At 51.0% G+C, this 27,974-nt stretch overlaps 1 protein-coding gene and 1 non-coding gene across 2 annotated transcripts; both read right to left on the bottom strand.

Annotated features, from left to right (window-relative positions):
* Positions 1-593: 593 nt before the first annotated feature.
* Positions 594-26,992, bottom strand: CHD4 (chromodomain helicase DNA binding protein 4). The gene is made up of 40 exons (XM_065423861.1): positions 26,920-26,992; positions 25,466-25,617; positions 22,489-22,616; positions 22,083-22,274; positions 21,618-21,736; positions 21,000-21,241; positions 20,788-20,915; positions 20,469-20,604; positions 19,754-19,935; positions 19,348-19,587; positions 17,048-17,251; positions 16,740-16,945; positions 16,150-16,281; positions 15,786-15,882; positions 15,096-15,287; positions 14,793-14,993; positions 13,427-13,564; positions 10,514-10,635; positions 10,226-10,399; positions 9,771-9,912; positions 9,265-9,396; positions 9,046-9,163; positions 8,687-8,811; positions 8,096-8,345; positions 6,933-7,105; positions 6,580-6,760; positions 6,366-6,452; positions 6,106-6,194; positions 5,888-6,021; positions 5,436-5,580; positions 5,013-5,178; positions 4,507-4,616; positions 4,037-4,163; positions 3,745-3,822; positions 3,488-3,625; positions 3,289-3,397; positions 2,859-2,991; positions 1,644-1,839; positions 1,339-1,514; positions 594-1,167 (listed from the first exon to the last, which is right to left on the bottom strand). Exons 2-40 carry the CDS (start codon positions 25,560-25,562, stop codon positions 1,150-1,152), a joined length of 5,757 nt encoding a protein of 1,918 aa, XP_065279933.1. The 5' UTR covers positions 25,563-25,617; positions 26,920-26,992; the 3' UTR covers positions 594-1,149.
* On the bottom strand, positions 4,843-4,985 carry LOC135873122 (small Cajal body-specific RNA 11). Its single transcript, XR_010561073.1, has one exon. It is a non-coding gene; the product is annotated as a small Cajal body-specific RNA 11 (non-coding RNA).
* Positions 26,993-27,974: the final 982 nt, after the last annotated feature.

The following is a 27,974-nucleotide window of genomic DNA, read 5'->3' as shown; positions in this document are numbered from 1 at the left end:
CAGTAGCCCTAGCAGCACATGACTCAATATGGGGGAGAAGACAGTAGCCAGCGATCAGAGACTGGGTGTAGCTATAAAGCTCTCTCTGTATGTTTCCTTACTATCACCTTGGGTATGTCTACATTACAATGGGACACCTGACTCAGGCTCCTGGGGCTCAGGGGGGTGTTTGGAGCCCAAGCTCTGAGACCCTACCACCTTGCAGGGTCCTAGAGCCCAACTATCTACACTGCAATGAAACAGCCCCTTAGCCTGAGTCATCTGGCACAGGACAGCTGCAGGTTTTTAATTGTAGTGTAGACATACACTGCTCAGCATTTGTAAAGGCACAGAAATCAGGGACATGAGCACCCCAAGCCAGCCTTTGACAGCTCATTACCTGAGCAGTAACGTAAATGACACAGATCTGCACTGATCACAGATTAGGCTGGAAAGGAGGTAGCAGCATCTCAGCATGCATCTGAGGATCTGACAATTTTTATGTCTTTGTGGAGCACAGAACAAGGCTTATGCTACAGGATACCAGGGACCCATGCCATGCCATAGAAGGGCAAAGAAGTAGCAGCACTCCACCAGAGATTGCTTGTTTATCTCCTGCTATTTCCTCCCCACAACTTCTTGGCACAGCTACTAAAGACAGCAGAATAAAATACAAGGAAACCTTTATTTTTCAGTTTTATCAAGATTTTTTTCATCTTTTTTAGCTGTTTATTAGTGGACAAGTCCAGTCAGTTTTTGTATTAAAAACGATCTTGATGGAGGTAGCTGTGTCTCTGTCCTGGCTTTTGCTTGGTCTCATCTGTACACTCATCTCAGTAAACAAACTCAAAATAAGATTAAAACAAAAAACGTGGAACTCCAGGCTGAGGCAGCGAGCAGTGCAGCCAGGATTCTGTGTAACAGGACGTGGCGCTGTGGCCTCCAGTCACTATGTACAGAGTCCATCATGTCCCCTCTAGCCCCAGCACACTCCTTGCTTGTGTGGGCTGGCAGCAGAGGGAGGAGTCTCCTCTCCCCCAGGGAGGCCTGTGCAGCAACGTCCACCAAGGGGAACAGCACCCGATCAGGAACGTCAGGCAGAGGAAGGGTAGAGTGTGAAGGAGGATCATTTCAGCTTGGTCAAGAAGCCAACAGTACCAAGCCAGGGACTCATTGCTGCTGGGCCACCTGTGGGGTGAAAGAACGTGTGTTAGGAGCCCTTACTGACAGCATCCATCCAGCTGGGACACTCCCCGTGGGTCCCACTCCCTCCCGATAAACGACCGGATTGGAGTGGGGTGGATTAAGCTCCAAGAGGGATAGGGATCTCTACCGGCTGGGGGAGGGGAGGATGCTTACCTGCTGGGGAGGTGGTGGGGGAGGAGGTTCGCTGCTGCGGTTGGCCAGTCGACTAAGGATGTTGCGCTCAGACATCTGGAGGCGCACAGCCACAGGTGGGATGCGGGCAATGGTGGCAGGCAGCCGAGTCACATCTGCCTTCATGTCACTCAGAAGCTCCTCCAGCTGCTTCAAAACTGGAAGAGAAAGGGGTGTGTATTTAGAGGGGGAGAAGGGGAAAGGGGCACCCTGGCAGGGGGAAACAGGTTGGGGGGATAGCGGCACGAAACAAGCCCACCTTTGCTCAGCATGATCTACTGCCTCACCTTTGTGAAGAACAGCATTGGCTGGCTTGTTCCCAGCCATTGACTCCTTGGACAGGTGCTGGTGGCTCTCTGCCAGACACTCCACCTCAGCAAAACGTGTATTGAGGGCCATAGACGGGTGCGATGGATCTTCCGACATGTTCAGATAGGCAGCTCGCCGCAGCTGCTCCTCAATCACCAGTGCCTGCTCCAGCAGCTGAGAGAGAAAGGATAAGCATGAGAGCCTTGCCATGCCTCCTCCAGTTATTTCCTGCAGAGCAGCCTACCAATCACACCTTCCTACTCCCCCAGATTCTAAGATTTACCTTCTGCCAACATCCCCACCCCATCTTCTCAGGCCTGAGCTACTGCAGCTTCTTCCCTTAGCCCCATTTCCCAGGCTCTTATTTATATTGGGGGTAGTGCCTAGAAATGCCAGTCAAGGATCAGGTTCCCACTGTGTTAGACACTGTGCACAAAGAACTAGTCCTGTCCCAGAACAAAATCATCTCCTAAGCATCCTGTCCTCCATGCAACTATAGCTCACTTTTTCAGGGACTGTTCCCTCAGGTACCATCACGGTTTTATCCTCTTTATCCCTTGAAGGAGCAAATAGACCACAAGAACAAATTCACAGTGGGTGTTCCCTGAAGGACCTTCAGGCTGTTTCTTCCCCCTAAACACCAGGAACAAGTGCTCCTAAGAGAACAGTGGCCATTTTCCTGCTTTCCAGTAGGCAGAGCAGTCTGGGACAGGTTTTCATAGTAATTCAATCAGAAAAACAAACATGCTAACAAAACCAAAACCAAAACAAAACAAAAACAGTTCTTGTGTAGTCTCCAAGGGCATGGCTAGGCTAGAAGAAAAATGGTTTTATTGAAGCATTGGTTAACTTGTTTTAGAACCCTACTGTAGTAGTGTGAATACAACATGCACTATCTACACTAGAATTCTATAATGTGTTCAAACATGTTTTAAAATTATTTTAACTTAGTCTAGACATACCCTGAGTGGGCTGTAATACCAAGGAGCTTGAGGGTGGAGAAAGGGAGGGGAAATATTTTTAAAAAACCACCCCACCACTTTGATGCTAAAGCACTCCCAATCCACTTCATAGGTTCTCCTGCAATCAGGGAACAGAACAGTGGACAAGCATGAAAGACAGCAATGCTCTTTATCCATCAGAAATAGTCTCAGAGAGGCAGACACCCTCAATTTTCCTTCTGCAGCTCCCACCTTGAACCTCCTGGCCAGGAACTTGTTCTTGATCTCCAGGAAGTTGCCCCTGTTCATCTCACCCTTGAAGGGTTCATTGAGGATGGCATAACGTGGATCATTCTGAATGTCCTGCCAGCGGGCATAGCCATGACTGAGATAGAGGAGCTCAGGCAAACAAAGGTAATGAAAACAAGGGAACACATATTCCAGGCAAATAGGATTGTATCCCATTGGGTGTGAGGGAGATGGAAGAGACGAGACTATCTTGCTCACTGTATCCTAGCCACCCCTGTTAAGATCCCCACATGGAGCTGTGATCTTGGTTGGGGTGGATAAATATGAGGCTATCCCACTAACTATATTCCAGCCACCACTTGATAAGATCCCCTTTATGGGGATCGGTCAGACTCCCAGAAAGGAAAAGGGTGTTCTGTCAGGGGAAGGATACTTGATGATCCCAGCCAAGAGCCAATAGTCATGGCGCCGGTGCCAGATCTCGTAGGTTTTCTTGGTGACAGTTGCTGCTCGTTCTTCATTTTGCCATAGAGAATGCAACTCTGAATGGGAGAAAAGAAAGAAAGTCAAAAGGGATTTCACTAAGATGAGCAGCGGCAGAGTAAGTGTAGCTGCACTCAGGCCCCTCATACCAGTGAAGCCACCATCAGCTATGTTGAACATGAAGCGCTGCTTCACTGCCTTCTTGTGCCTCTCATCAAGAGAGTCCTTCAGCATCTCCCCGTTCTGCAGCATCACCACATCCCTCTTGTCATCTTCTTTCTTCTCCTCTGCAGACACAAGGACCCATTAGAGAGAAAAGTAGAGAGTATCACAGCAGCTGCACTCATGAGGTACCCCTCTAGAAGGTGGAGAATGAAGAGGGCTGGCAGTACTCTGCCACACTCACCCTTCTCATCCAGGTTGATAGTCAGAGGTTCAGCAGAGGGCTCAGACGACACTCTATCTTCAATCTTCTCCACATCAGCTGCATGAGAAAAGGGGAATAGAAGCCATGAGATCAAGTCTGGTAGCTTCAGAGGGTTTAACTGTTCAGTCTAAAATCTGGCCAGTTTCCCCAATCACATTTATGTTTAAAGCCTCACCCTGACCAAAAGAGGATAGTCTCTGTACAGCTCTGGAAACATGCTAACTGGGGTCCCGCACACAGTTCTGGGCTTCCAACAACCTCCAACTAATACCTTTGCTTTCCATTTCCATTGGCTCCTCCTTCACCTCTGGTTCCTCAGGCTTTTTCTCCTCTGCTTCTGGGGGGTTCATTGGGGACTTTGCCTCTTGTGGGGGTGTCTCCACAGGCTGGGCACACTGCTGATGAGAGGAAACCCTGTTAACTCAAGGAGGAGCAGCGTATGGACAAAGCCTGTGAAACCCCACCCACCACCAGAAGCTGAAGGCAGGGTGAAAGAGTGCGCCACACAGAGGGTAGCTGTGGGAGAACAGAGTGTCAGAGCACAAAATAGGGCTCCTTCATACCTCTACAGAGTGTTAACAAGGAGATGCATTCTTCTTAGGAATCCCCAGAGTCTAGCTCTGTCCCAGGCGGGCAGGGGAGGGGAACGGGACAGGACCACAACACAACAATGGGCACAGCAGAAGGAGAAGGAGGAGATATCTGTAACAGTATGAAACAAACAAGCACCTACTAACTCACCTCCATTGGGACCTCTGCTTCAGCAGAAGCTAGGTTGGGTTCCTTCTCAGACTCCATGGGCTCCCCTTGCTCTCTGGTACTGGCTCCTTCTTCCACCTTCACACCCTCTTCTGTGCCTCCCCCACCCAAGACCAGCATATTTGTATATAAATAAAAAAATAAAAATAGGAGACCATCAGTAAGCTCTGACCTTCATTGCAATTTGGTGCACCTTTCCCTTAGCTCCCACAAAGTGGACCTCCAACCCAACTTGAACCGCAATGGGACCAAAGCCCTCAGACCCCACAGGACAGCTGCAGGAATTGCCTGTTGGCCCCAGCCCACCCAGGGAAAGGCAATGTTCTCTCGTGCCTTTAAGGGCATGCACATCTTTTGGGGGCAGCCCTCCTAACCTGAGAGGCAGGTTGATCTGCGTCCGCCCCCAGGTCCTCCCCACCACAGCTCTGGTGAAGGGAACAGCACTGGTAGGGGCAGGACACGGGGCAATGCAAGGGGAAGGCTCTCACCAAGTGGAGGGGCAGGGGCAGGTGTGTTAGGCTGCGTGTCCCCTGGCGTGGAGGGTGTGGGGGTTTTGGGGGAGGGCGACCCCGGCTGCAAAAGCTTCTTGTTCTCCTCTATCTCTGCTAGTTCTGGCATACTCCAGCGCCCATTCACATGCTCAAATTCCTGCACCTGGCGGGGGAAGTGGAGAAACAGATACACGTCATGGGAGAGATCACACTAAGCTGCCCCTCTAAGCAGGGTAGATGGGGATCTCAAGACATCACAGGCTGGGGAGTCCCCAAAGATGGGTGGGAGAGGAAGAGAGCAGCCACTGGTTTGTCCACTGCATATAAGAACTCAGGACTTCTGTGATAAGAGGACCTCTGAGGAGAAAGGGATGATGTGTGGTGGAGGGAGAGTTCAGCATTGCTCCACTAAGCACCCACCTTTTTGCGTATGAGTGACATGACTCCAATGCGGGTGAGGACATGCTGGCGGGACAGCCCCTCCCGTGGGACCCCGTCTGCGAAGGTCTCCGCACCATCTGCTCCCGGCTCACATAGGTGACGCATGAACAGCGAGACATAGGCCCTGTAGCAGTATTAGATCAGCCTTAAGGTCCAACATATGGGAAAAGATGCCCTAGGGCTCCTAGTCCCCAGTGACCCAAGCAACAGTCTCCTGGCTCAGACCCGTAAATACTCTGGGATAGTTCCTGAGCTCCTTTCCCTTGGTTCAGTTTCCCCTTCTGTTATTCCTCCTCAGCCTCCCCAAACAGTGTTCTTGCCCCTGCAGCATGCAGCCCCTTTTACCCCTTGAGCCCTCTGCTACTATTCTCACTCTTTCCTAGTGGGTTCAGATGCCACCACCTCCCTTCCCTTGCCCAATGCAGACTCACTTGAACTCCTTCTCAGACTTGCCACGCAGGTCCCGGACAAGCCACTGGGTGGTGAAGGCATCCTGGGGTGGCATCCCATAGCGCATGATGGCATTAAGGAAGGCTTTGCGCTGGCGGGCATTGAAGCCCAGCACCTGGAAAAAGGAAGGACAGGTATAGTGAGAGCCCCAGGCACACAAACACATGGACTCAAAGGCCCTTTCCAGGGTACCACTTACTTCAATGTTCCCTCCCACACGGGCAAGAAGGGGAGGCAGGGGCTTATCTTTGTCGTTTCTCAGGCCTTTGCGACTGGGCCGGCGAGCAGCTGGAAGAAAGAGACAAGCAGGTAAGAGGTACACAACCTAGCATAGTGAGAACATTCACTCATGACATCCTACGTTACATGGAGAAGGACTGGAGCACTAAGCTCCCAAGCCAAGGTGTCCTGACTGCCACCTCCCAGAGAGAATATTGCCCAGGCTCCTGGGGCATCTACCTTCAGATCTCTCATCAAAATCCTCATCGCCTTCCTCAGAGGCCACTGAATAATCCGACTGGTTATCTGACTGGTCATCCTGCCAATCTGGAGAAGAAGGAAGGGAAAGAAGAGAGAAAAAAAAAAAAAAGCGTGAGAGCCTGACAGACCCTATCCTTGCAGGTTCTGTTCTCCCCAGCCCCACAAAAAATCCCTGTGGGTGTCCCTTCTGTACCTCTGTCCTCCTGGGAGCCATCATTGTAGTTGACCTGCTTGCGGATACGTTTACCCTTGCCCAGGTTCCTAGCCAGGTCCTCCTGCTGCTGCTCATAGTGGTGACGCAGCAACTTTTCCCAGTAATCAGGGTCCACTGACTCTTCTTGTTTTATGATCTCCCGCTCCACTTCCTCCTCCTCCTGCTCCAGGGAGAGAGGGATAAGAGAATAGCCATACATTCAAAACCCCCATCCCCACAGGGGCAAATACCTGCTGCTCACCCCTCCCCACCACTTTCAGATGTCTACACCCTAGTCACATCTGTTCCTGTTCAACTCCTGCACCCTGGAACAGGAGAAGCAAGACACTCACCCCCATCTCTTCTTCCCGTACCACATACTGGGCCACCTTGAAGGAGCTGAGATACTCATTCATGCCCTGCAGCTCTGTGTCTTCAGTCTCATCCTGATTTCGGTCCAGTAGTCGCTCGATTGCTTTGTCATCGTAGTGGATGACACTGCTGTCCTCACCCTCTTTGCTATCACCTGAAAGAGAGGAGCACAGTCAGTTGGTGTTGAGACTCAAGGGGCTTTTGGGAGAGTGCCACGCAAGGCCTCTCCATGAGGCAGCATTCAGCCCTCCTACCATTCACTTGGGGAAGGGGGGGGGGGTTTGAGGCAAAAATATTCCCACTCCCATCCCTTGGCCAGCATCCCCTAGACCAGTGTTTTTCAAAGTTTGGGTTGCGACCCGGTACTGGGTCATGGCATGCAAGGCACTGGGTCGCCTTGCTCAGCACCCAGGAACCCTAGCAGCTCTGGTCAGCACCATCGACCGGGACGTTAAAAATCCCATCGGTGGTGCTGCCCAGCTAAGGCAGGCTAGTGCCTACCTGTTCCAACACCGCGCTGCGCCCTGGAAGCGGCCAGCAGCAGGTTCAGCTTCTATGCAGGGGGGCCATGGGACTCCATGCACTGCCCCTGCCCCGAGCACCCATGGGAGCCGGGGGGGGGAAGAAAGGGGAGCGGGAGAAGGGGGAAGGAAGAGAGGTGATGCGGTGCCTGCGGGCGAGAGCCGCATGCACGGCTTTGCCCAGGAGCTGGACCTGCTGCTGGCCACTTCCAGGGTGCAGCACGGTCCACAGTGCCAGGACAGCCAGGAAGCCTGCCTCTGCATCCCGGCTATGCTGCTGACCAGGAGCCACCGGAGGTAAGTCCACGCCCCAACCCCGTGTCCCAATCCCCTGCCCTAAGCTACCCTCAAACCCGGAGTCCTTCCTGCACCCCAAACCCCTCATCCCCAGCCTCGAGCCCACACCCCAACCCCTTGTCCCAGCCCAGAGTCCTCTCCCACACCCTGAACCCCTCATTCCTGGCCCCACCCCACAGCCCTCACTCCAACCTTCTGCCCCAGACCTGAGCACCTCCCACACCCCAAACTGCTCATCCCCAGTTACGTTGGGTCACAGGCATCAAGAATTTTCTTCAACTGGGTCCCCATGAAAAAAGTTCGAAAACCACTGCGTTAGACAACACCCAGGCACTCACCACCCTCAGTGGCCTCATCCTTGAAGAGCTCCTCAGTCCCAAACTTCAGGATGTCATCAAGCTCCTGCTTGGACATGGAGCCTGTCTTGGAGCCCAACCCTGGCCTCACCACCAGATGCGTTAGCATCATCTTCTTCTTCGCCACCTGAGTGATACGTTCCTCTACTGAAGCCCGGGTCACAAAACGGTAAATCATCACTTTCTTGTTCTGTCCAATCCTGTGTGCACGGCTGAAAGCCTGAGGGGAAGATGGTGTGTTCAGAACAACCCCAAAACCAAATACTATACCGCTTCACCCATCTGACCTGGTTTACATAACCCTGACCTTCCTGGGATCTTTCACTCTCCCCTTCCATTTCCTGCATGTTACCCCTTGGGAGCAGCCTTCAATGCCAAATCACTTCCAGCCACCCCCTCTCCACTTAGGGCTTTCTTTCTCCACAGTGGAGTCTCCCCCTCCCCTGCCTGACCACATATATGCTTCCTTCTCTCCCCTCCCTCCACTCTCACTTTCGACCCCCTCATTTCTAAGAGTCACCTATTACCATTAGTGACTCTAGTGCAATCCTACAGCCTTACCTGGATGTCATTGTGTGGGTTCCAGTCTGAATCATAGATGATCACTGTGTCTGCTGTAGCCAGGTTGATACCGAGCCCCCCAGCTCGAGTGGAAAGCAGGAAGCAGAATTGCTGAGCACCAGGAGCTTCAGGAGGAGAGCGAAGGGGATGGGGAAGAGCATGCGCATTAGATTCAACTCCACAGACTCATCACATCCAGCCCCTCATGCAGGGAGGCAGTATCAACCCAGAGGCCTAGGAATGGCATAGCAGGATGTGCTGCAGATCAGCACTAAGGATTAGCAGCAGATGTGGGGCCCCAAGCATCTGTGAGGTGAGGGAGGGTTCTCGTTTTCTGTGGGGTGTATAGGGTTCCATACCATTGAAGCGATCAATGGCCTCCTGGCGCATGTTCCCTGTGATCCCACCATCAATCCGCTCATATTTGTACCCTTCATGTTCCAGAAAATCCTCCAAGAGATCCAACATTTTAGTCATCTGGGAACAAGGAGATAAAGCTGAGCAGGAAGATACCAAACTGGATTGCCGCCCCTCTCACACACAGGGTCCCCAGCCTCTGGAAGGCATTGCCCCATTACCTGTGAGAAGATGAGCACCCTGTGGCCTCCTTCCTTGAGGTTCTTCAACATCTTCTGGAGCAGCAGCAATTTCCCAGATGCTCTGATCAGGGCACTACCATCATACATCCCATTTGGCATCTTTGGAGCTTCCTGGGGGAGGAATTGAAGAGGGGGCACATTTTCCCTTAGATCTCTGACTCTCACCACGGTGGTGCTCAGCACCATCATCCTTTGTGCAACTGGTACCTTGCCGTTTGGCTCCTACACTCCCATTCCATTTTCCTTTCTTCCCACCTCTTTCCCTCATTGCATCTTCCCTCCCTACCACTTGTGGCCCCTGCAGGGAGACTCCCTCTGCTTGCCACTTGGCAGGGGCTGCAGAGGGAAATGAAGGAAGGGCCTACAAACATTTCAAGCCCAAATTAAGGGGAAGGATAGCTATCCAGGTGCAAGGAAGTTCAGGTTCACCCCAAGTGAATGGTAAGGGGCCTTGCTCAGAGGAGGATTGAGGGGCTAGAACATACCATAGCAGCAACAGGAAAGAGGTAGGGGTGATTACAACATTTCTTCAGATCCATGACCACATTGAGCAGGGAGACTTGGTTGCCACCACCTCGTGCATTCAGTGCCTCAAAGTTCCTTGTCAAAATGTATTTATAGTATTTCCTGTGAAGAGAGAATCTGAGTCATTAAGCCCCCCATCATAAAAAGGGCTGATAACACAACACTCCCCCCCTCCCCCCCCAGCTAGCATCAGTCCAGCTCCTGGCACTACCTGGGTAATTCTTCCCTGCTAGTGCTACCTATACTCTACCAATGGTCAGTCATTATCTCTCCATCTCCTACATGAGTGTGTAAGATTATTTCTCCCTGGCAGCAGCAGCAAGAATTCTTGATCCCACCCAGCATGTCCAAAGCATATGGACCTAAAGAAGGCATAAGTTGGTCTCAAGTAGCTTCTCCACCCTCCCATGCTCACTTCTGCATGGGGCTCAGCTCCACCCGGACGATGAGTTCTGTCTTTGAGGGCATGTTCTTGAAAACATCAGCCTTGAGGCGCCTCAGCATGTGTGGGCCCAGCATATCATGCAGCTTCTTGATCTGATCCTCCTTGGCAATGTCTGCAAATTCTTCCAGGAAGCCTTCCAAGTTACTGCAGGAGAAACAAGCACTCAGGGCAGAAGATGCAGGTCCATGGGGAGACAAATAGGGTGGGGGAAGGAAACAAGGAAGCAGACTCAGTTTGGGCCTGCATTACAAGACATACTGGAATCTCTCAGGTGTAAGGAAGTTGAGCAGGTGGAACAGTTCCTCTAGGTTGTTTTGCAGAGGGGTTCCTGTGAGCAGTAGCTTGTGCTGGAGGGAATATCCATTCAACACCCGGAAAAACTGGGGAAGAAAAGAAAGGAAGGGAGTCAATGGACTCATCCAGGTAGTCTGCTGGTCCCCCTTCCCAACACAAGATACTGTGCCATAGAGGAAAATTCCTTCCAGAATCAACCCTTCAAGCCAGGGCTCATCTTAGATTACAGGGACAGTTTGTGCAAGAGTCCTACGTACTGGACCTCCTGGCTAGTGTCTTTACAGAGGCTGATCTCATTCACACATTGCCTAATACTCAGTCCTCAGACCCGCCTGGGTGAGACCCTGCTGCAGCAAATTCCCACAAATCAGATGCTGCACATTTCCTTTACGTGTCTTGAACTGCAGACTCTTCCAGCCAACCAGCCTTCTCCAGACTGACATATTATCCACTCTACCTCCTCCTGAACTGGAGTCCTACATTCCTTCAGCCTCCCTCCCTTTCAAAGAGTTTAAGAGACCTGGCAAAGTAGATCTATTACTGGCAATTTTTAATTAATTGGGAATACTAGGGAAGTTCCAGAGAACTGGGGGGGGAAACGTTAAGGTTGTGCTAGTATGTATAAGCAGTAAAAATGGGTTGACCCAGCTAACAGACTGGTTAACCCAACAATCAGTCCCAGGCAAGAACATGGGAATGCTGATATGGTACTCCAAATTAAACAAGTATTTATGCCAGTCAGCATGGTTCTATGAAAAATAATGTCAGACAGACTTGATACTTTGAGATTAAGTTTAGTTGACAAAGGTAACTGTTGACACAGTATACTTTCACTTAGTACTACATAGCACTGATTAAAAAGTTAGAAGTATAACAAGTCAATGTAGCCCATCTGAAATGGATCAGAAACAGTCTAAAACAGATCTCTAAATGTAGTTAGTAGGGTGTCATTCTAATGGGGATTTCTTTTGAATCCCACAGGGATCTGTTGTTGGTTCACAATTATTTAATAGCTTTATTATCTGGGAGAAAATATGAAATTGCTGATTAAGTTTGTAGATGACAGTTTGGTGGGGTTGTAAATCATGGGAACATCATTCATACAGAACAACCTGGCTTGCTTGGTAAACTGGGCACAAACATGCATTTTAATATACCCAAAGGGAAGGTCATACATGTAGGAATAGAGAACACAGTCCCCCATCCTATAAGTATAACCAATAAAGATTTGGAGGTCATGGTGGATAATAAACCAACTTCCCAGTGAAATGCAGTGACTAAGAGGACTAACATGATACTTTGTATGAACAGGAATATTTAACAGATGTGGGCAAGCTAGTAATACTTCTATATGCAACATTGATGAAAATGTCATTGAAGTCGTGTCCAACATCAGTGTTCACACTTCAAAAGAGATGTTGAAAAATTGGAAAGCATTCAGAAGACACCTACAAGGTAGGAAAAACCCAGCCTTACAAGAAAAGCCTTTGAAGCTAAATCTATTTGGCTTAGCTGAGAGGTAAAGAGGGGACTTCATCATGATCTATAAGAACCTACATAAAAGGAGAAGATTTCCAATAGGAGAGGGCTCTTTAATATAAAAAAAATAAAAATAAAAAAGAATCAAAGACATAACAAGATCCAATGGCTACAAGTCAAAGCTAGCTAATTCATACTGGAAATAAGGCACAAGTTTTTGAACAATGAGCCCGTAAGAACATCTTGCAAGGTATACGTTAGATCGGGGTGGGCAAACTTTTTGGCCCGAGGGCCACATTGGGGAATAGAAATTGTATGGCAGGCCATAAATGCTTACAAAATTGGGGTTGGGGTGCAGGCTCTGGGGTGCGGCTGGGGATGAGGAGTTTGGGGTGTAGGAGGGTGCTCTGGGCTGGGACCAATAGGGTTTGGAGGGTGGCAGGGGGAATGAGGGCTGGGGCAGGGGTGCAGGTTCCGGCTGGGGGTGTGGGCTCTCGGGTGTGGCTGGGGATGAGGAGTTTGGGGTGTAGGAGGGTGCTCTGGGCTGGGATTGAGGTGTTTGGAGCACAGGAGGGGGAATCAGGGCTGGGGCAGGGGGAGAGGCTAAGGGGGTGCAGGCTCCGAGCAGCACTTCCCTCAAGCAGCTCCTGGAAGCAGCAGCCTGTCCCTTCTCCAGCTCCTAGGCGGAGGCATGGCCAGGCAGCTCTGCACGCTGCTCCATCCATTGGAGCGCATAGGAGCCACATGGGACCATGCTGTGGCTTCCGGGAGCCGCGTGGTGCCACTCCCAACCCTGCGCCCGGGCCGGAGTGCCGGAGCAGGGCTAAGCCACGTGGTGCAAACCCTGACCCAGCGCCCCGGCCGGAGCGGGGCCGAGCCGCGTGGTGTGGCTCGAGGGCTGTAGTTTGCCCACCCCTGTGTTAGATTCTTTTATCACATGAAGTCCTTAAATCAAGATTGGATGTCTAAGGGCTGGTCTACACTGGGGAGGGGGGGGTATCTTGGATCGAATTACCTGGGGTCCACACGGCACGGGATCGACGGCCGCGGCTCCCCTGTCGACTGCGCTACCGCTGCTCGCTCTGGTGGAGTTCCGGAGTCGACGGTGAGCGCGTTCATGGATCGATATATCACGTCTTAACGAGACGCGATATATCAATCCCGGATAAATCGATTGCTACCCGCCGATACGGTGGGTAGTGAAGACGTACCCTAAGACATTATGCAGCTCATCTGAGAACATGGGCTTGATCAGGAATTACTGGGTGACATTCTCTGGCTTGTATTATGCAGGAGATTAGGCAAAAACAATGGTCTGGCCTTTAAAAAAAAAAAAAAAAAAAGCCTAAATTCCACCCCCTTCAACCTCCTGCCATCACTCCAGAACTCCTTCTGTACCTTAGATTGATTGTTCTTGAGCCGGTGAGCTTCATCCACAATAAGACAGGCCCAGTCAATGGAACCCAGAATGGCCATATCAATTGTGATCAGTTCATAGGAGGTGAGCAGCACGTGGAACTTCACAGATGCTTCCTTCTGCAAGGAAAAATGAGAGTTTAGCCATAGGGGAACAGGGAAGTATAGGTACAGCCCCAGGCCAAAGCAGCAAGAGGAGGACCTGCCTTTGCATCAGGCTGCCCTGACCATTCACTATCATTCAAGGCTTCAAGAGTCAAGGTGTTAATATCAGACAGTGAGGTAGTTCCAACTTGGACAAATCCATTTTACCTCCTTAGCAGCCATGTTCAGTTAGATATAGGATTCTCCTCCACAAGTTAATGTTTAAGGAGGCCAGGCCTCATTCCAGAAGAGTCTACTGTTTAGAAATGGGTGAAGAGAGGGAAGGAGAATGCTAGGGAAATGGACAATTAGTAAAGAAGAACTTGGAGGGGCGGGGGTGAGAATGGTATGGCCAGAGAACTAAATCCATTCCATACAACTCTGATTAGTTGAAATTGTTTTAGTGCTGCCTGGAGCTTCATGGAGGAGAAGTAGTTGTCAACATGGTTCTCATTTTCACTGTCACTCACAGTGAAAGCAGAGGAATCCAAGCTTCCCTATACTGCTGTGGAAGCTTTGAGCAGCAACATCACCCCTACCAAGCTGCCTGTCTGTAGGCTTGGCAAGGCAAGCAGTCAGTTTAAAGGCTCTTTTCAATTAGAATGTTCAAGAGGTTATTTACTGGGAAAGCTGCAGAAACTAACAGCTGTGGTAAGGAAGGTTCTTTACCTATCAGGGCAAGGGGGCAAGTGGGGGGGGGAGAGGGGGAATTTTCAGTCAGGTGGCACGAATGTCAGAGGAACTGGCCCTTTCAATGGCTCTACATGGAGTCAGAGCTTCAGTCTCTGTGAGTTTACTATTTCACTCTCATCTAGTGCTATAGATCTCAAATTCCTTTACAAAGTAAGGTCAGTGTCATCCACCTCACAGATGGGGAAATGGAGGCAGAGAGAAGGGACTTGCTTAAGGTCACACAGTGAGTCAATGACAGATCCAGGAAGCCCTAGTTGCAACCTCCCTTATTTACTACTGAACTGTGGAAATGTCTACAACATGAGCAGCACCTGTCCTACCAGGAATCTGATGGAGAACTTATTTCACAGAGGATTGCCCACCAGCCCTCAATTAGCAACCACTTTCACGGCCCAGATCAGAACCAGGTTTCTAGAGGCTGAAGTCCTCATATTCCTGAATTCTCAACTCTTAGAAGTGAGCCAGTGTGCTGTAACTGGGGCTTAACTGGAATCAATTTCAGGCTCTTTACCTTCATCCTGGATGCCTTCTTGCCCCCACGTATGGCATTGTCCTCGAAGGAGAACTCATTCTCCCGGATGATGGCCCGGCTGTCCTTGTCCCCAACGTAGGTCACCACATACATGTCTGGAGCCCACATCTCAAACTCCCGCTCCCAGTTGATAATTGTGGAGAGTGGGGCACTCACCAGAAAGGGTCCCTTTGAGTGGCCCTGGGGACAGAGTCATCAGGAGTGTTACAGAACTGCATCCCATCAGGGCAAGAGAGCATTCCCACAGATATGTGCGTATCCTCAGCCACTTTTGCTCCTCACCTCTTTGTACAGAGAGTACAGGAACACAGCTGTCTGCACCGTCTTGCCCAGCCCCATTTCATCAGCCAAGATTGTGTCTGTGCCCTGGGCCCAGGAGAAGCGCAACCAGTTCAGCCCCTCCAGCTGATAGGGGTGCAATGTCCCTCCTGTTACATCAAGGTACTCTGGCTGCCGGTCATACTTCACCGTTGGCTATAGTAGAAGGAGAAAAATGTTGAGTCCCTTTGCACCAATCAGACAAAAATCAGCCACCAAGACTTCTGTTTCCTATGCACTGGGCTCCAGCTTATGCCTCCCTAGTTCAGGCACAGTTGAGACAGTGGCAGGACAAGCCCCCATGCCATGTGTCTCAACTGGCCCTGAATGGCATCCCATCTGAAGAGCTCAACTTTGGAAACCAAACCCTCCCTATGACAAGTCAGCCAGTCCCCTCCCCAAATGGCAAGGTAAAACTGAGTTTGAAGGTTCTGTATCCTCTTCCCTTCCTCTTTAACCCAATAAGGGGGCTCTCTGGAGACAGTATCCTTCTGCCTTCAGCTTAGTAATTTACTGATGTGTAAGAGTCAGATGCACCAGCTGGCATCACTAGTGGGAGTGAAAGAAACATGCTTCACACTCTTCCCCTGTAGATGCAGGTATCCCACACATCCCAGAACCCACTCACCTCCCTAACAGGGAGCGGTAACTTACATCCACCGTGGGTGTGTCTGGGGGTCTTTCCAGCTTCCGCATCTTCACCTTCTTTATCTTCTTGCCAGGCCGACCCTCTTCACCTCTCATCAGCTCCCTGTATAAAGATATTCTTTGAGTGTGGGTGGGGCTATGTGAGTTTAATGGAATTTGCAGGAGATACCAAATGGGGAGGGGCTGCAAATAGCAAGGAGGATAATCATCCAAAGTGGCCAAGAGACGAGCCAACCCTGAAACACACTGCAAGGCAGGCACAGGGCCACTGCTTTAAGGAAAAGGAGTCAGTAGGGGCAGAAGGATTCCTTGATCCCCTTCATCCTACCAATCCTGCAGTTCAGGAAGATCCCCCACCCCACCCCCTTACCTGTGATTCCAGTAGGCCTGTTTGTAGAGGTCATAGTCCTGCACCTCCACATCCTCACTCTCCCAGGAGGCCTGGTCATAGGGCAGGTCCCTCCATTTAATCAGATAGTGGACATTCCCCTTCTTATCCACACTGCAGAGAGAGAACAATAAATCTCAAGCGTGGGAACCAGCCTTCACCCAGCCCACCCCTGGCACAGAGGGGAAGGAAGGTAGGAAACAGAAGGGGTAGGGGTAAGAGAGCAGCCATGTCCATAATCCCCAGCATAATTGAAATCAAATCTCCAATCCCACCCTTTCCTACAAAAAAGGATCCAGTTGATCCCATCATAAAAGGAACCCTGCCTTTATCTATAGTGGATGATCCACCTTCTTTCTGCTAAGCGTGACCGATATTTGTGGTTAGGGTCTCAATGGATCTTATCACAATGGGTCCTCCCCTCCCATGATGGAGAATTCAGTGGATCCTATTCCGTCCCCTTAGTCATGCTTGACACTCTTGAGAAAGCCGCCCCCCCCCCCCCCCCCACTATCTCTGTAGGCTGGAATCCACTGGATCTTGCTGTGACAAATCCTTGCTCCCTCCCTCACCTGTGGTTGAGGATCCGGTGGATCATCATCCACTCAGGCTTGATCCCATAGCGATAGAAGCGCTCCTCCATCTCAGCGAACTTGGGGTCCTTGTTCTTTCGCTTGCGGCTCTTCTCCTCCTCACCACCAAAGTCCCCTGAGGGTGGCTCATCCATATCATTCTTGCGTTGGTAATTTCGGAACATCACTTGGCAGTGCAGCTCCAGCTGGAGCCAGAACAGACATATATGGTTAGAGTGGCATCACGCATCCCTCCCACCACACAAAGGTAGTGGTCCACTCCCTAAGCAAGCCAAGAGCCCACTAACCTGCAGCTCAGACACCCATGAACAGTGCCAATAGGACATGCCCTGCCATTTGACGAAAAACTGCCGCTCAGGCCGGCCCTCCAGGGGTTTGGGGGAGGGAGTGTTAGGGTCTGCATCAGCTGGTCGGGGCACTGGTGTGGGTAGTGGGGGCTGGCCCCACTTCCAGATCAAGATCTTCTGCACCTTCCCCTTCAGAGATGGGCACTGGAGAAGTGAGACAGAGGTGGTTATGCCAGAATTTAATACAAACGACCCCAACTTCCCCCCAGCATTTCTCTGAACTTTTGCCAATTTGTCATTTTTCCAGGACAACGGGTAGTGATCAATGGCTCCATGTCTAGTTGGCAGCCGGTATCAAGCGGAGTGCCCCAAGGGTCAGTCCTGGGGCTGGTTTTGTTCAATATCTTCATTAATGATCTGGAGGATGGCGTGGACTGCACCCTCAGCAAGTGTGCAGATGACACGAAACTGGGAGGAGTGGTAGATACGCTGGAGGGTAGGGATAGGATACAGAGGGACCTAGACAAATTAGAGGATTGGGCCAAAAGAAACCTGATGAGGTTCAACAAGGACAAGTGCAGAGTCCTGCGCTTAGGACAGAAGAATCCCATGCACTGCTACAGACTAGGGACTGAATGGCTAGGCAGCAGTGCTGCAGAAAAGGACCTAGGGGACAAGAAGCTGGATCTGAGTTGAGAGAGTGTGCCCTTGTTGCCAAGGCAGCTAACAGCATTTTGGGCTGTATAAGTAGGAGCACTGCCAGCAGATCAAGGGACGTGATCTTTCCCCTCTATTCGACATTGGTGAGGTCTCATCTGGAGTACTGTGTCCAGTTTTGGGCCCCACACTACAAGAAGGATGTGGAAAAATTGGAAAGAGTCCAGCGGAGGGCAACAAAAATGATTAGGGGGCTGGAACACATGACTTATGAGGAGAGACTGAGGGAACTGGGATTGTTTAGTCTGCAGAAGAGAAGAATGAGGGGGGATTTGATAGCTGCTTTCAACTACCTGAAAGGGGGTTCCAAAGAGGATGGATCTAGACTGTTCTCAGTGGTACCAGATGACAAAACAAGGAGAAATGGTCTCAAGTCGCAGTGGGGGAGGTTTAGGTTGGATATTAGGAAAAACTTTCACTCGGATGGTGGTGAAGCACTGGAATGGGTTACCTAGGGAGGTGGTGGAGTCTCCTTCCTTAGAGGTTTTTAAGGTCAGGCTTGACAAAGCCCTGGCTGGGATGATTTAGTTGGGAATTGGTCCTGCTTTGAGCAGGGGATTGGACTAGATGACCTCCTGAGGTCCCTTCCAACCCTGAGATTCTAGGACAGAGGAGCCCTTAGCAGAGTGCAATGTTCCTGGGGCAGGCGGGGGGACAGGTCCGGCCCTCCTGCTGATCCTTGCGGGAGATGTCTTAGAGCCATACAAATCTATATAGATTCTATATGGAAAAGAAACTACTGGACTGGATCAGCCCAGGGTCCACTTAGTCCAGTATCCTGCCAGATGGCTAGACGACAATTATGGAAAAACCGACACAAAGGAAGTTTCTTCCTAACCGGTCAGAGGTTGGAATATGCACTGAAGCAGGAGAACTTTTATATTTCTCACCGTGGATGTTCTCAATAGCCACATATACATTTAACACCCTTTTAAATTATTTTCTTAGTGATATCTTGTGGCAGTTTATCCCAGCTCTGTTCTGGAATGTGAGGCCTCTGCATATGCCACCAAATCTGCAGCCCACATAGGTAATTCACACCCCACTGCAGGGTGCTGGAACAATTTGTATAGTGGGGGTGCTGAGAGCCATTGAACCAAACTATAAAGCCTGTATATAATGGAAGCCACTTCAAGCCAGGGGGTGCTGCAGCACCCCCAGTTCCAGCACCTATGCCCTACTGATAATGAACTTAGCTAAATGAACAATTTTTGTCAGCTCTAACACTTTAGGATTCAATAGTTTAAACCATAGCCTTTGTTCTCAGACATGTTCAGGGGTCCAGGAAAGTTGGAGCCTCAGGTCCCTGGAGCCATGTCCATGGAACCATTTTGCACATGGTAGCATAAGTCTGCCCATCACTGGGACCCATGACCATAGAGCCCCTTTCTGAAGTCTAAATAAGGTAACCAAGCTATGAGGCACTGTAAGGCTGGAGGAGAAAGGCCCCAAACAAATAAAGACAGAAAGAAATGGGCAAGCTAGAAGAGCAGTTACATCCCTGAGGGAACTACACAGCCCTGAGACAGAGAGGGATACCACTCCCTATGGAGGTGGGGCAAATGGGGGTAGCAGAGACTCACAGTGCAGCGAGGGCACAGCCATTCCCCATTAGGAATCTCTGGCAGTGGGGGATTTAGACAGTGAATGTGGTAGGAAGAGGGACAGGCATCACAGCAGAGCAGTTCCCCTCCATCCTTGCAGACCCGGCAGAACTCCATGTGGTGATCATCCTCCTCCTCAGGGTCTCCCACAACATCCTCCAGGATCTCCTCGCCTTCAGAGTTATCCTCCTTTGCCTCCCACTGGATCCCCTCCTTCTCCTACAGCAGAGAAGAAAACTATTAGCCCAGGGTATACAAAACCCCCATCCTCCTGATGCCCCCAGCCTCCCACCATCTTTTCAACTTAGCCTTCTGCAGAAACAGGGAGTACAGAACCCCCTTCCTCCATGGTTCTTCCCTTGGGTGTATAAAATCTGGTACTCACACAGTGTGGGCAGCTCCATTTGCCCTCTGGGGCTTTCTCCATGTCTGGGTCCAGGCAGACCATGTGGTAGGCACGGGGACAGGTGTCACACAGGATGATTTCTCCTCCCTGCTGACACACCTCACAGTAGTCCTGGTGATCTGTCTCATAGCCATCCACAGGAACTGTGGAGTCGTCCTCACCTGGAGAGGGTGGTGGTGACAGTTACACATCATTGGAAGCCATTGGCACTGGTAGAATTCCTTCCTGCAGCAGTGGGGATACCCTGCCACACCAAAAGGCTACATAGGAATAGAGACATTGCTCCAGATCCAGACAAAAAAGGCAGGGGCAGGCAGCTCTTGCTCCACAACAGTCAAGGTGAGTGGAAACAGAAACCAAGGACAGGGCAGAAAAGCAGCTGTTGCCAACTGCAATAATTGTATAACTCCCTTCATGTCTTATTCTACCTATGGGACCCAAGGCAGGATTGCTTCTCAGTCCCTTCCTCAGGAATTAAACTCTTCAGTGCTAACTGTGGGTGAGACTCACAAGTTCCCTTCCCTTTCAGCAGTCTTACCCCATTCCAATAGTTCTTCCACCCTGAGCTCTCTCTAAACAATTCTCCTGTCCAGGGGTTTAGAGTCCTTAGACACTAACAGCAGACAATTCTCGTATCTCCCCCCTCATCCCCTTAGTTGTGCTCCATCCGAAGCTGAGCACTGTACTTGGATACCTTTCTTTTTCCTTTTCCCAGCCTTGAGTTTCTTGCGGCTGCGGCTGCTGCGGCTAGTGGATCCATCTGAAACAGAGTAGCTATTGATGCTAGCATCATCGAAGTCTGATTCCACATCCAGATCCTCATCTTCACTCTGGGGAATGCAGGAAGAAAGTATGGTGAGTCAAGAAGCTATGGTTTACCAGCCTCCTGCATCCTTGGACCATCCTCATGCATTGCATGTTGGGAAGCGTGGCGCTGGTCAACTGCAAGTTCCTAGTATCATCAGTTTATCAGTACCCCCAATGGGGAGAAAAGGGAAGAACAGTCAACTCACTGATGATCTCTTACGCTTGGAGCTAAATCCTCCCAGTTTGATTTTCAGAGGAGCCACCTTCTTGGTTTTGGGTTTCTTGATGTCAGGAACACGAGGACTGGCCTTGGGCTTCCGCCGGGCATTAGGCCCTATGAGTAAGGGAGATTATGAGACAGAGGATCACCATTCTCTAGCTACCACATTCCACCTCTCATCCTGGTTTTTCATCTCACCTTTGCCCTCCTTGGTCTTGGCCTTACGTAGTGGCACATCAGCAGGGGGCTGGGGAAGGACAGCATCCACGTTGGCCACCATGCTCTCTACCACAGCCACAGCCGCAGCCGCTGCAGCTGCCACAGAGGCCCCTGAACTGCCTTTGAAGGGGTTGTTAGTGCTGAACTCCCGCCACTTGGCCCCCAGCACCATCATCATCTTTGAGACAGCTATCTTAGGATTCTTGGCAGCTATGAGTGGCCTGTGTGGGGCAAAGAGGGAGTGTTACTGAACGGACATGGATACTGGATCCCGCCCATCCCAAGAACTACAATCCAGCCTAACCCCAGGGTTACTAGCTGCTGCCATCCTCCTGAGGAGGGAAATATTTCTGGCTCTGGGAGAGGAATGATGTCTACATTAGAGCAGAAGGGGGCCTGAAGATATGGACTTGTGTCCCAGCTTTACAACCGACAGCAAAACCATGGGACCAATCACTTTACTGTTGTCTCCATTCCCCTTGCCCTGGGCGTAACGGTCACCAAAAGGTGGCCATTTAGTGTCTAAAATGCTTTGAGGTCCAGGGAACAAGGATATTTTGTCCTGTTTCCCTTCTGCTCCAGAGGCCCAAAACTTACCTGACAAACTGGCTGAAAGCCTTGTAGTTGGTGAGAGTTCGGTAATCCTCCTCTGTGAAGATATGATCAATGTCCTCCATACCCCAGTCTTCCAGGAGCTGAGCAGACGATTTGGGTTCCTGTGCAAAGGGTGACAGGCAGCAAGTCCCAGAGTGACCAGACACAATGAAAAGGGGTTTAGCCTCTATATACTGCAGGCGAGCCCATCAGTCTGGAGGGCGGGCGGGGGGGGGGGGGGGAGGGAAGAGGAGAAGAGAAATGACAACTCTGGGTCAGGCGATTTCCCCCTCAAGGTCTAGAGGTGAGAGGAAAGTAATTTGGGAATATGGCCTGTATGGGCCAAGTCTAGAGGTCAGAGGGAAGAACAAGCAGGACAGCCCCCATGTGCCATTGTAAGGTGGCAATGTGATGGTCTCTCCATGTCAGATCTAGGAGATAGAGTGGGGCAATGGGGCAGCCTCTCACCTTTGAGTCATCATCTTCCTCTTCTTCCTCCTCCTCCTCCTTGCGCTTGGCTTTGTTTTTCTTTTCTTTCTTGGGCCCTAATTTCTTCTTCTTCTTCCTCCCAGGGGTGTAGTCACTGCCCTCACTGTCTGAGTGCAGCACCTCCTCTTCCTCCTCCACAAACTCATTCCCCTCACCAGAGCTGTCCCCTAGCTGGAGGAAAGGGGGAAGAGAGAAGAAGATCAGGCAGCTGTGAGAAGAGACCTGAGAGAAGTACTCACTATACCTTCCCGCACACTCCAGGGGGCTCAAACTAGGAGTCACTGTCTCAGGGTGTGCAGCAACAGGAATGACTGCCTATGTGCCCAGTCTTCAGAGCCTGTTCCATGGCAGAATCTCTCCTCACACTCAGCCCTCCATTCCTCACCTCCTTTTTCTGGCGCTTGCTAAGTTTGGGCACTTTTGGTTCCTTCAGCTTCTTGGGCTTCTTTTTCTTCTTGATTTTGGGAGTTTCAGCCTCTGATAGCAGCTCTTCCTCTGGCTCTTCTTCAGGCTCTGGAGGGGGATGTGTAGGTAGGGGAGAGCAGAAGAATTAGGAAGCACTGATATATACTGAAGCACCACCATCATGCCCTCTGGGCCATGCTACACAATCCAGGAGTGCTGCATCACAGCATACCCCAACTCCACACACAACTCAACTGCTTCTTCAACTCCTTGGTGCACACATTCAAACCCACACATTCATCTTAGCCCTGTCTAACAGTGTCCAGTAACAGACTGATCATACCATACTGAAGAGGGCGAAATCAAAAGCCCTTAGACCCCCATACCTCCCACATCACTATCTACCCTAGTTAGCCCACTGCTCCTTCTCCAAGAAAAGCCACACGTTATTTAACAGGTTAGGAATTTCCTTAGCCCAGCAAGCATAGCAAAAATGGAGTTAGGAGTTACTGGCCACATGCAGAGGAATCAGCAGTCAGAGATGTGAGCAGTCCCAATTGGTAAGGGAGGAAAAGAGCAAGACAGGAAGCCCCCAGCTGGTCTTTGGAATAGGCAGCGTGAGAGTGCAGCAGAAAGCTCAAGAGAACCAGCTGATCAGGGATGAGGGCATGGGCTCTATCGCAGGGTCCCCAGAAGAAACCTCTACAGCACAGGGGCCCTACAGTGGCAAGCAAGGAACAAAACAGTCAGTTGCAACTTGCTCTTCCCCTCCCACCTGGGCAGCTTCTGTTCAGGGCAACTCACTCACCAGATCCCTGCCTCAGCAGCCAGCCCACAAGCATAGCTTTCCGGCACCACAGTCAGCACGCTCAGTCCCTCACTGTTGTAATGCATGCCAACTCTCCCCCACCCACAAAAACACACTCCCATCTGTGTTCTCTCCCCCTCCTTCCCACACAAAGCCCAGAGAGGAATGGACAGCCAGACAGCCCTTTCCTTTGTGACCCGATCCACAGCAGCCCAACCACTCACCCTCTCTCCCGTCCCCAACCACCCCACCCATTACAGAGCGAGATTACTCATTCTCCCTCCAGGGGAAAATGGCCTCCTGACCACAGAAGCGAGGCAGGATGGGAGAAGCCACAGCTCACAGCAGATGCAGCCACCAGAGAACAAGGGGCACAGGGGAATGTGCTCAGGATGGGGTCCATATTCACAATGGACACAAATATATCCCCTTCCAGCAATATTTGCCTGTATCTTATCTACCAGGACAGGCACCATATCCTTCCCTTCCAACCAGTTCTGATTTAGGGCTCTGTCAGCAACCCCCTCCCCTCCCCCCCTCGATTTCACCCAGTACATTTCCTGAAGCTCTTAAATTCCCAGTGACTTAAGTCAGTGGCTCTCAACCTTTCCCGACTACTGTACCCCTTTCAGGGGTCTGATTTGTCTTATGTACCCCCAAGTTTCACCTCACTTAAAAACTACATGCTTGCAAAATCAGACATGAAAATACAAAAATGTCATAGCACACTAGTACTGAAAAATTGCTGACTCTCATTTTACCATATACATATAAAATAAATCAGCTGGAATATAAATATTGTACTTACATTTCAGTGTCTAGTATATAGAGCAGCACAAACAAGTCTTTGTATGAAATTTTAGTTCATAACTGATTTTGCTTGTGCTTTTTATGTAGCTGGCTGTAAAACTAGGCAAATATCTAGGTGAGCTGCCATACCCCATGGAAGACCTCTGTGTACCCTAGGGGTACGCATACCCCTGGTTGAGAACCAACTGACTTAAGTGACTGGGGCAGGGAGTCTAAGTGTGGGGGGGATGATTCTAGAGCTCCTTTCTAGAACTCCTATTTTACAGAGTGGCAAAATGAGTTGTACATCCATACAAGTCAGCAATAGAACTGGGAATAGAACCTGAGAGTTGATTCTCAATCTCCAGAGCTCTAACTTCATTCCCATTCTCCACACAGAGACTGCAGTTATAGTGAAAATCAGGTATGAGGCCTGAAGAGGAAAATACTAAGGGAAGGATTCTCAACATTTTTCTTTCTGAGGCCTCCCCAACATGCTATAAAAACCTCCATGGCCCACCCATGCCACAACCACCATTTTCCTGCATATAAAAGTCCGGACCAGCATTAGGGGGTAGCAAGCAGGGCAATTGCCAGGGGCCCCATGCCACAAGGGGCCCCGCAAAGTTAAGTTGATCAGGCTTCAGCTTCAGCCCAGGGTGGCAGGACTCAGGGCCCTAGGACTTCTGCCCCACACAGCGGGGCTTCAACTTTCTGCCCTGAGCAAGTCTAATACCAGCCTTGCTTGGCAGACCCCCTGAAACCTGCTCACAGCCCCCTGGGGCCCCGGACTCCTGGTTGAGAACTGCTGTACTAAGGGAACTGCACAGGTAATAAAGCTACTGACACAAAACACAAGAACAGGGCTAAGGTGAACAGCGTAGAATGATCCATGGGAAGCTTGGAGAGTAGGGTGTGGTGAAGACAGAAAGTGGGTCATGCAGTAGCCCAAGGCAGTTTCCTCTGGACTCTCAGCAGGTCTGAACTCCCAGATGGATGAGAGGAAGCCAGACACCTTGCCCTCTCACATACGGTTCCTGCTCCCAGCCATGGTACATATACCTTGCAGGCACTCAGATGCCCCATTAAAACCAGACTCCCTACCCCAGGGACCTCCAACAGCCTGCACTAGTTTGGAATAAAACCAGTTCTACCTCACTATAGTGTGCGGACCATAGCTTTTAAAAAGGACACAATAAAGAGACCCAAATATTCTAATCACCTGGGCTCCTAATGAAACAAAACTTCTCCCTGCACATCGTATTTTACATGCAGCACCCATTCAATAAAATAGAACAGCCCCAATACCACTCCCTTTTACATACTGCTAGTCACAGCCATTCTACAATGCCATCTATACCTGGGTGCTGAGGGATGCTGTTATTCAGCAGGATTTCCATCTCCTCATCATCACTGCCAGCAGAACAAGGTGATGGGGATCCAATGCCCGATGCCATGTCCTCCAAATTGGGGTACTTGGGCTCAGACAGCTTCTGCAGCTTTGTCTCCTTCCTGCCAGATAGACCAGTATGTTGTTAAAAACGCAAAAAAAGTTAGCTATGATAATCATCATGAACCCACATTCCCATGCAATAGTCCTGCCCAATGCACATCTGTAGTGAACTTAGAAATGTGCAGCCACTGACATAAGGGCTCAGTAGGGAAGCATGGAAATGCTGAGACTGGGCACTAGTTTAGGGTCCTGATGAGGGTGGTGTTGTAGCTACTGGGAATTAAACTGTGTCATGAATTCATTTCATGCAAAGGGCCACCAAATGGCGGTCTGATGGTAACAGCGTCCAAACCCTTGCAATATGATGCCAGACTGGTACCAGTGCTGTAGGATATAGCTAAGTGGAGTTTTGTGACTTTTAGGTAACTGGTCACAATTTAATTCGAGATCGTTAAAACCTTTGTCAAAGCTACTCTTGACGCTCCCCAAACTTTGGTAGTTTACATTTCTAGGGAGCCAGCCATGGCTGAGCGACAAGCGGGTGCAGCATGGAACAAGTGTTTGGGGAACAGCCAAACTCGCCTTCACAAACAAAGTGTTCGCTGCCTTGAGCTGGCGATCAATTCATGAAGTAAAAACTCCAACGAAGACAAACCCCTAGCGGTGCGAGAGGCCAGCATCGCAGCCCCCCCCGAACATTTCCCATACTCAAGACGTGCATTTAGGGTCCCCACCAAAAAAAAGCCTTTTTAGTACCCGAAGGATTCACATCCCACCCGCCTCACGGAGCCGGCGGGGCAGGACAATGTACAGACGCCCGTTCAAGGAGCCCCACCACGCCCCCGGGAGGCTGACAGAGGCCCCCCGATTTCACGCAGAGAAAACAAAGGCTCGGCGAGCCCGTGGCAGGCACCGCGCGGGCTCCCGGCGAGCCTGTCCCCCCCCCCCCGCGCACACACACACGCGGGGGGAGCCCAGCAGCACGCGGCCACCCCTGCCCCTCGCGGGGGGCGGGCGCAGCTGCGGCTCAGGGCGCTCGGCCAGTCCCGGCGGGCGGGGCGGCCCCGAGAGCGGGGCCGTTCCCCGGGGGCAGCAGGGGGGCGAGCCGGGCCGGTCGCTGGTGCGAGGCGTCTCCGAAGCAGGAGGGTCCCAGGCACCGCGGCTGCCCCGTGCCCAGCGGGGACGCACGGCGTGCGGGCCGAGGTCGGCGCCCCCGGGACCCGGGGAAGGGCAGCTCCCGGGGTCGGGGGGCTCGGCGGCGGCGACAGGACTGGGGTCGGCGCCCTGAGGGGGTGCAGCCCCCGCGTCCTGCCCTTTGAAGCAATTTGGAGGTCGTGTCCGGTCTCTGCCCCTCGCCTCACCCAGCTCGCCCCCCGGCTCCTCGGCTCTCGCTGCCGCCGCTGAAGGGAAAATGGCCCCGGCTCCGGCACCACCTCTTAAAGGGGAAAAAACCCGGCCAGGCCCCTCCCCACTCCCGCTTCCAGCCCATAATATGTCACGACACCTCGGCAATGGGTCCGCCCCCGTCACCCTGGCAACCCCCCAACTGAGACATCCCATAATACTTGCCCTCTCTTCAGAACTCCCTACTCACTGGCCGGCCCAGCATCCCATAATAATTACCCCTCCCATCAGGAACATCCCATAATACAATCGTCCCTCTAAGAAACATCCCATAATATTCCCCACACACTCACCCCTCACTCAAACATCCCATAATACTAATCCTTTGCTAAAACATGCCACCCCCCTCCCTCACTATCACCCTCCCTCACTGAGACATCCCATAATTGCATTCTCCCACACACACTGACATCCACTCTCAGCCCCAAGCATCCCATAATACTCCCTCCTCCCCACCCCATTCCCCCCTCACCCAGACATCCTACAATAATCCCCCTTCCTTGTTAAGATATCCCATAATATCACACACTCACTGCCCAACCTGGCATCCCATAATAAGCACTACTCCCTCTTCAACTCCTCCACTGAGACATTCCATAACAGCCCCCATAATATCCCATAATAGTCATACTCCAGACATATATCCCATAATAATAGTCACCCTTCTCATCCTCCCCTCTCAGCCAGGCATCCTATAATAGTTGCCAGGAGCCACTGTCCAGCCAGGGATCCCATAATACTCTCAGCAATTCTTAGCCACAACCGACAATACTTGCACTGACTGCCTGCTCCCCCACTCCAGCCAGGCAGCCCATAATAATCACATTCATGTATTTCCCCCCCTCCACCCAGACAGACCAGAAGGAACAGGGTGCCATCTGAATAGCCCACAATACTGAAGCATGGAGACAAGCATCCTGTAGTACTACCTACCAATCACTTGTAAGAAAATCTCATAATAATACTCATGATCCACTCTCACCATTCACCCCACCCCCACATCCCATCTACA

The sequence above is a fragment of the Emys orbicularis genome, chromosome 1, assembly GCF_028017835.1.
Source record: "Emys orbicularis isolate rEmyOrb1 chromosome 1, rEmyOrb1.hap1, whole genome shotgun sequence".
Lineage (NCBI taxonomy): Eukaryota > Metazoa > Chordata > Testudines > Emydidae > Emys > Emys orbicularis.
This window is presented reverse-complemented; position numbering and strand designations above follow the sequence as displayed.

Coding starts and splice junctions, on each gene's coding strand:
- CHD4 (XM_065423861.1), bottom strand. CDS start 25,562: ATGGCATCGGGCATTGGATCCCCATCACCTTGTTCTGCTGGCAGTGAT. Junction 22,275..22,488: donor GCAAGCGCCAGAAAAAGGAG/GTGAGGAATGGA, acceptor CCTTTCCTCCAG/CTAGGGGACAGCTCTGGTGA. Junction 16,946..17,047: donor CATGGGTGTCTGAGCTGCAG/GTTAGTGGGCTC, acceptor TTCTGGCTCCAG/CTGGAGCTGCACTGCCAAGT.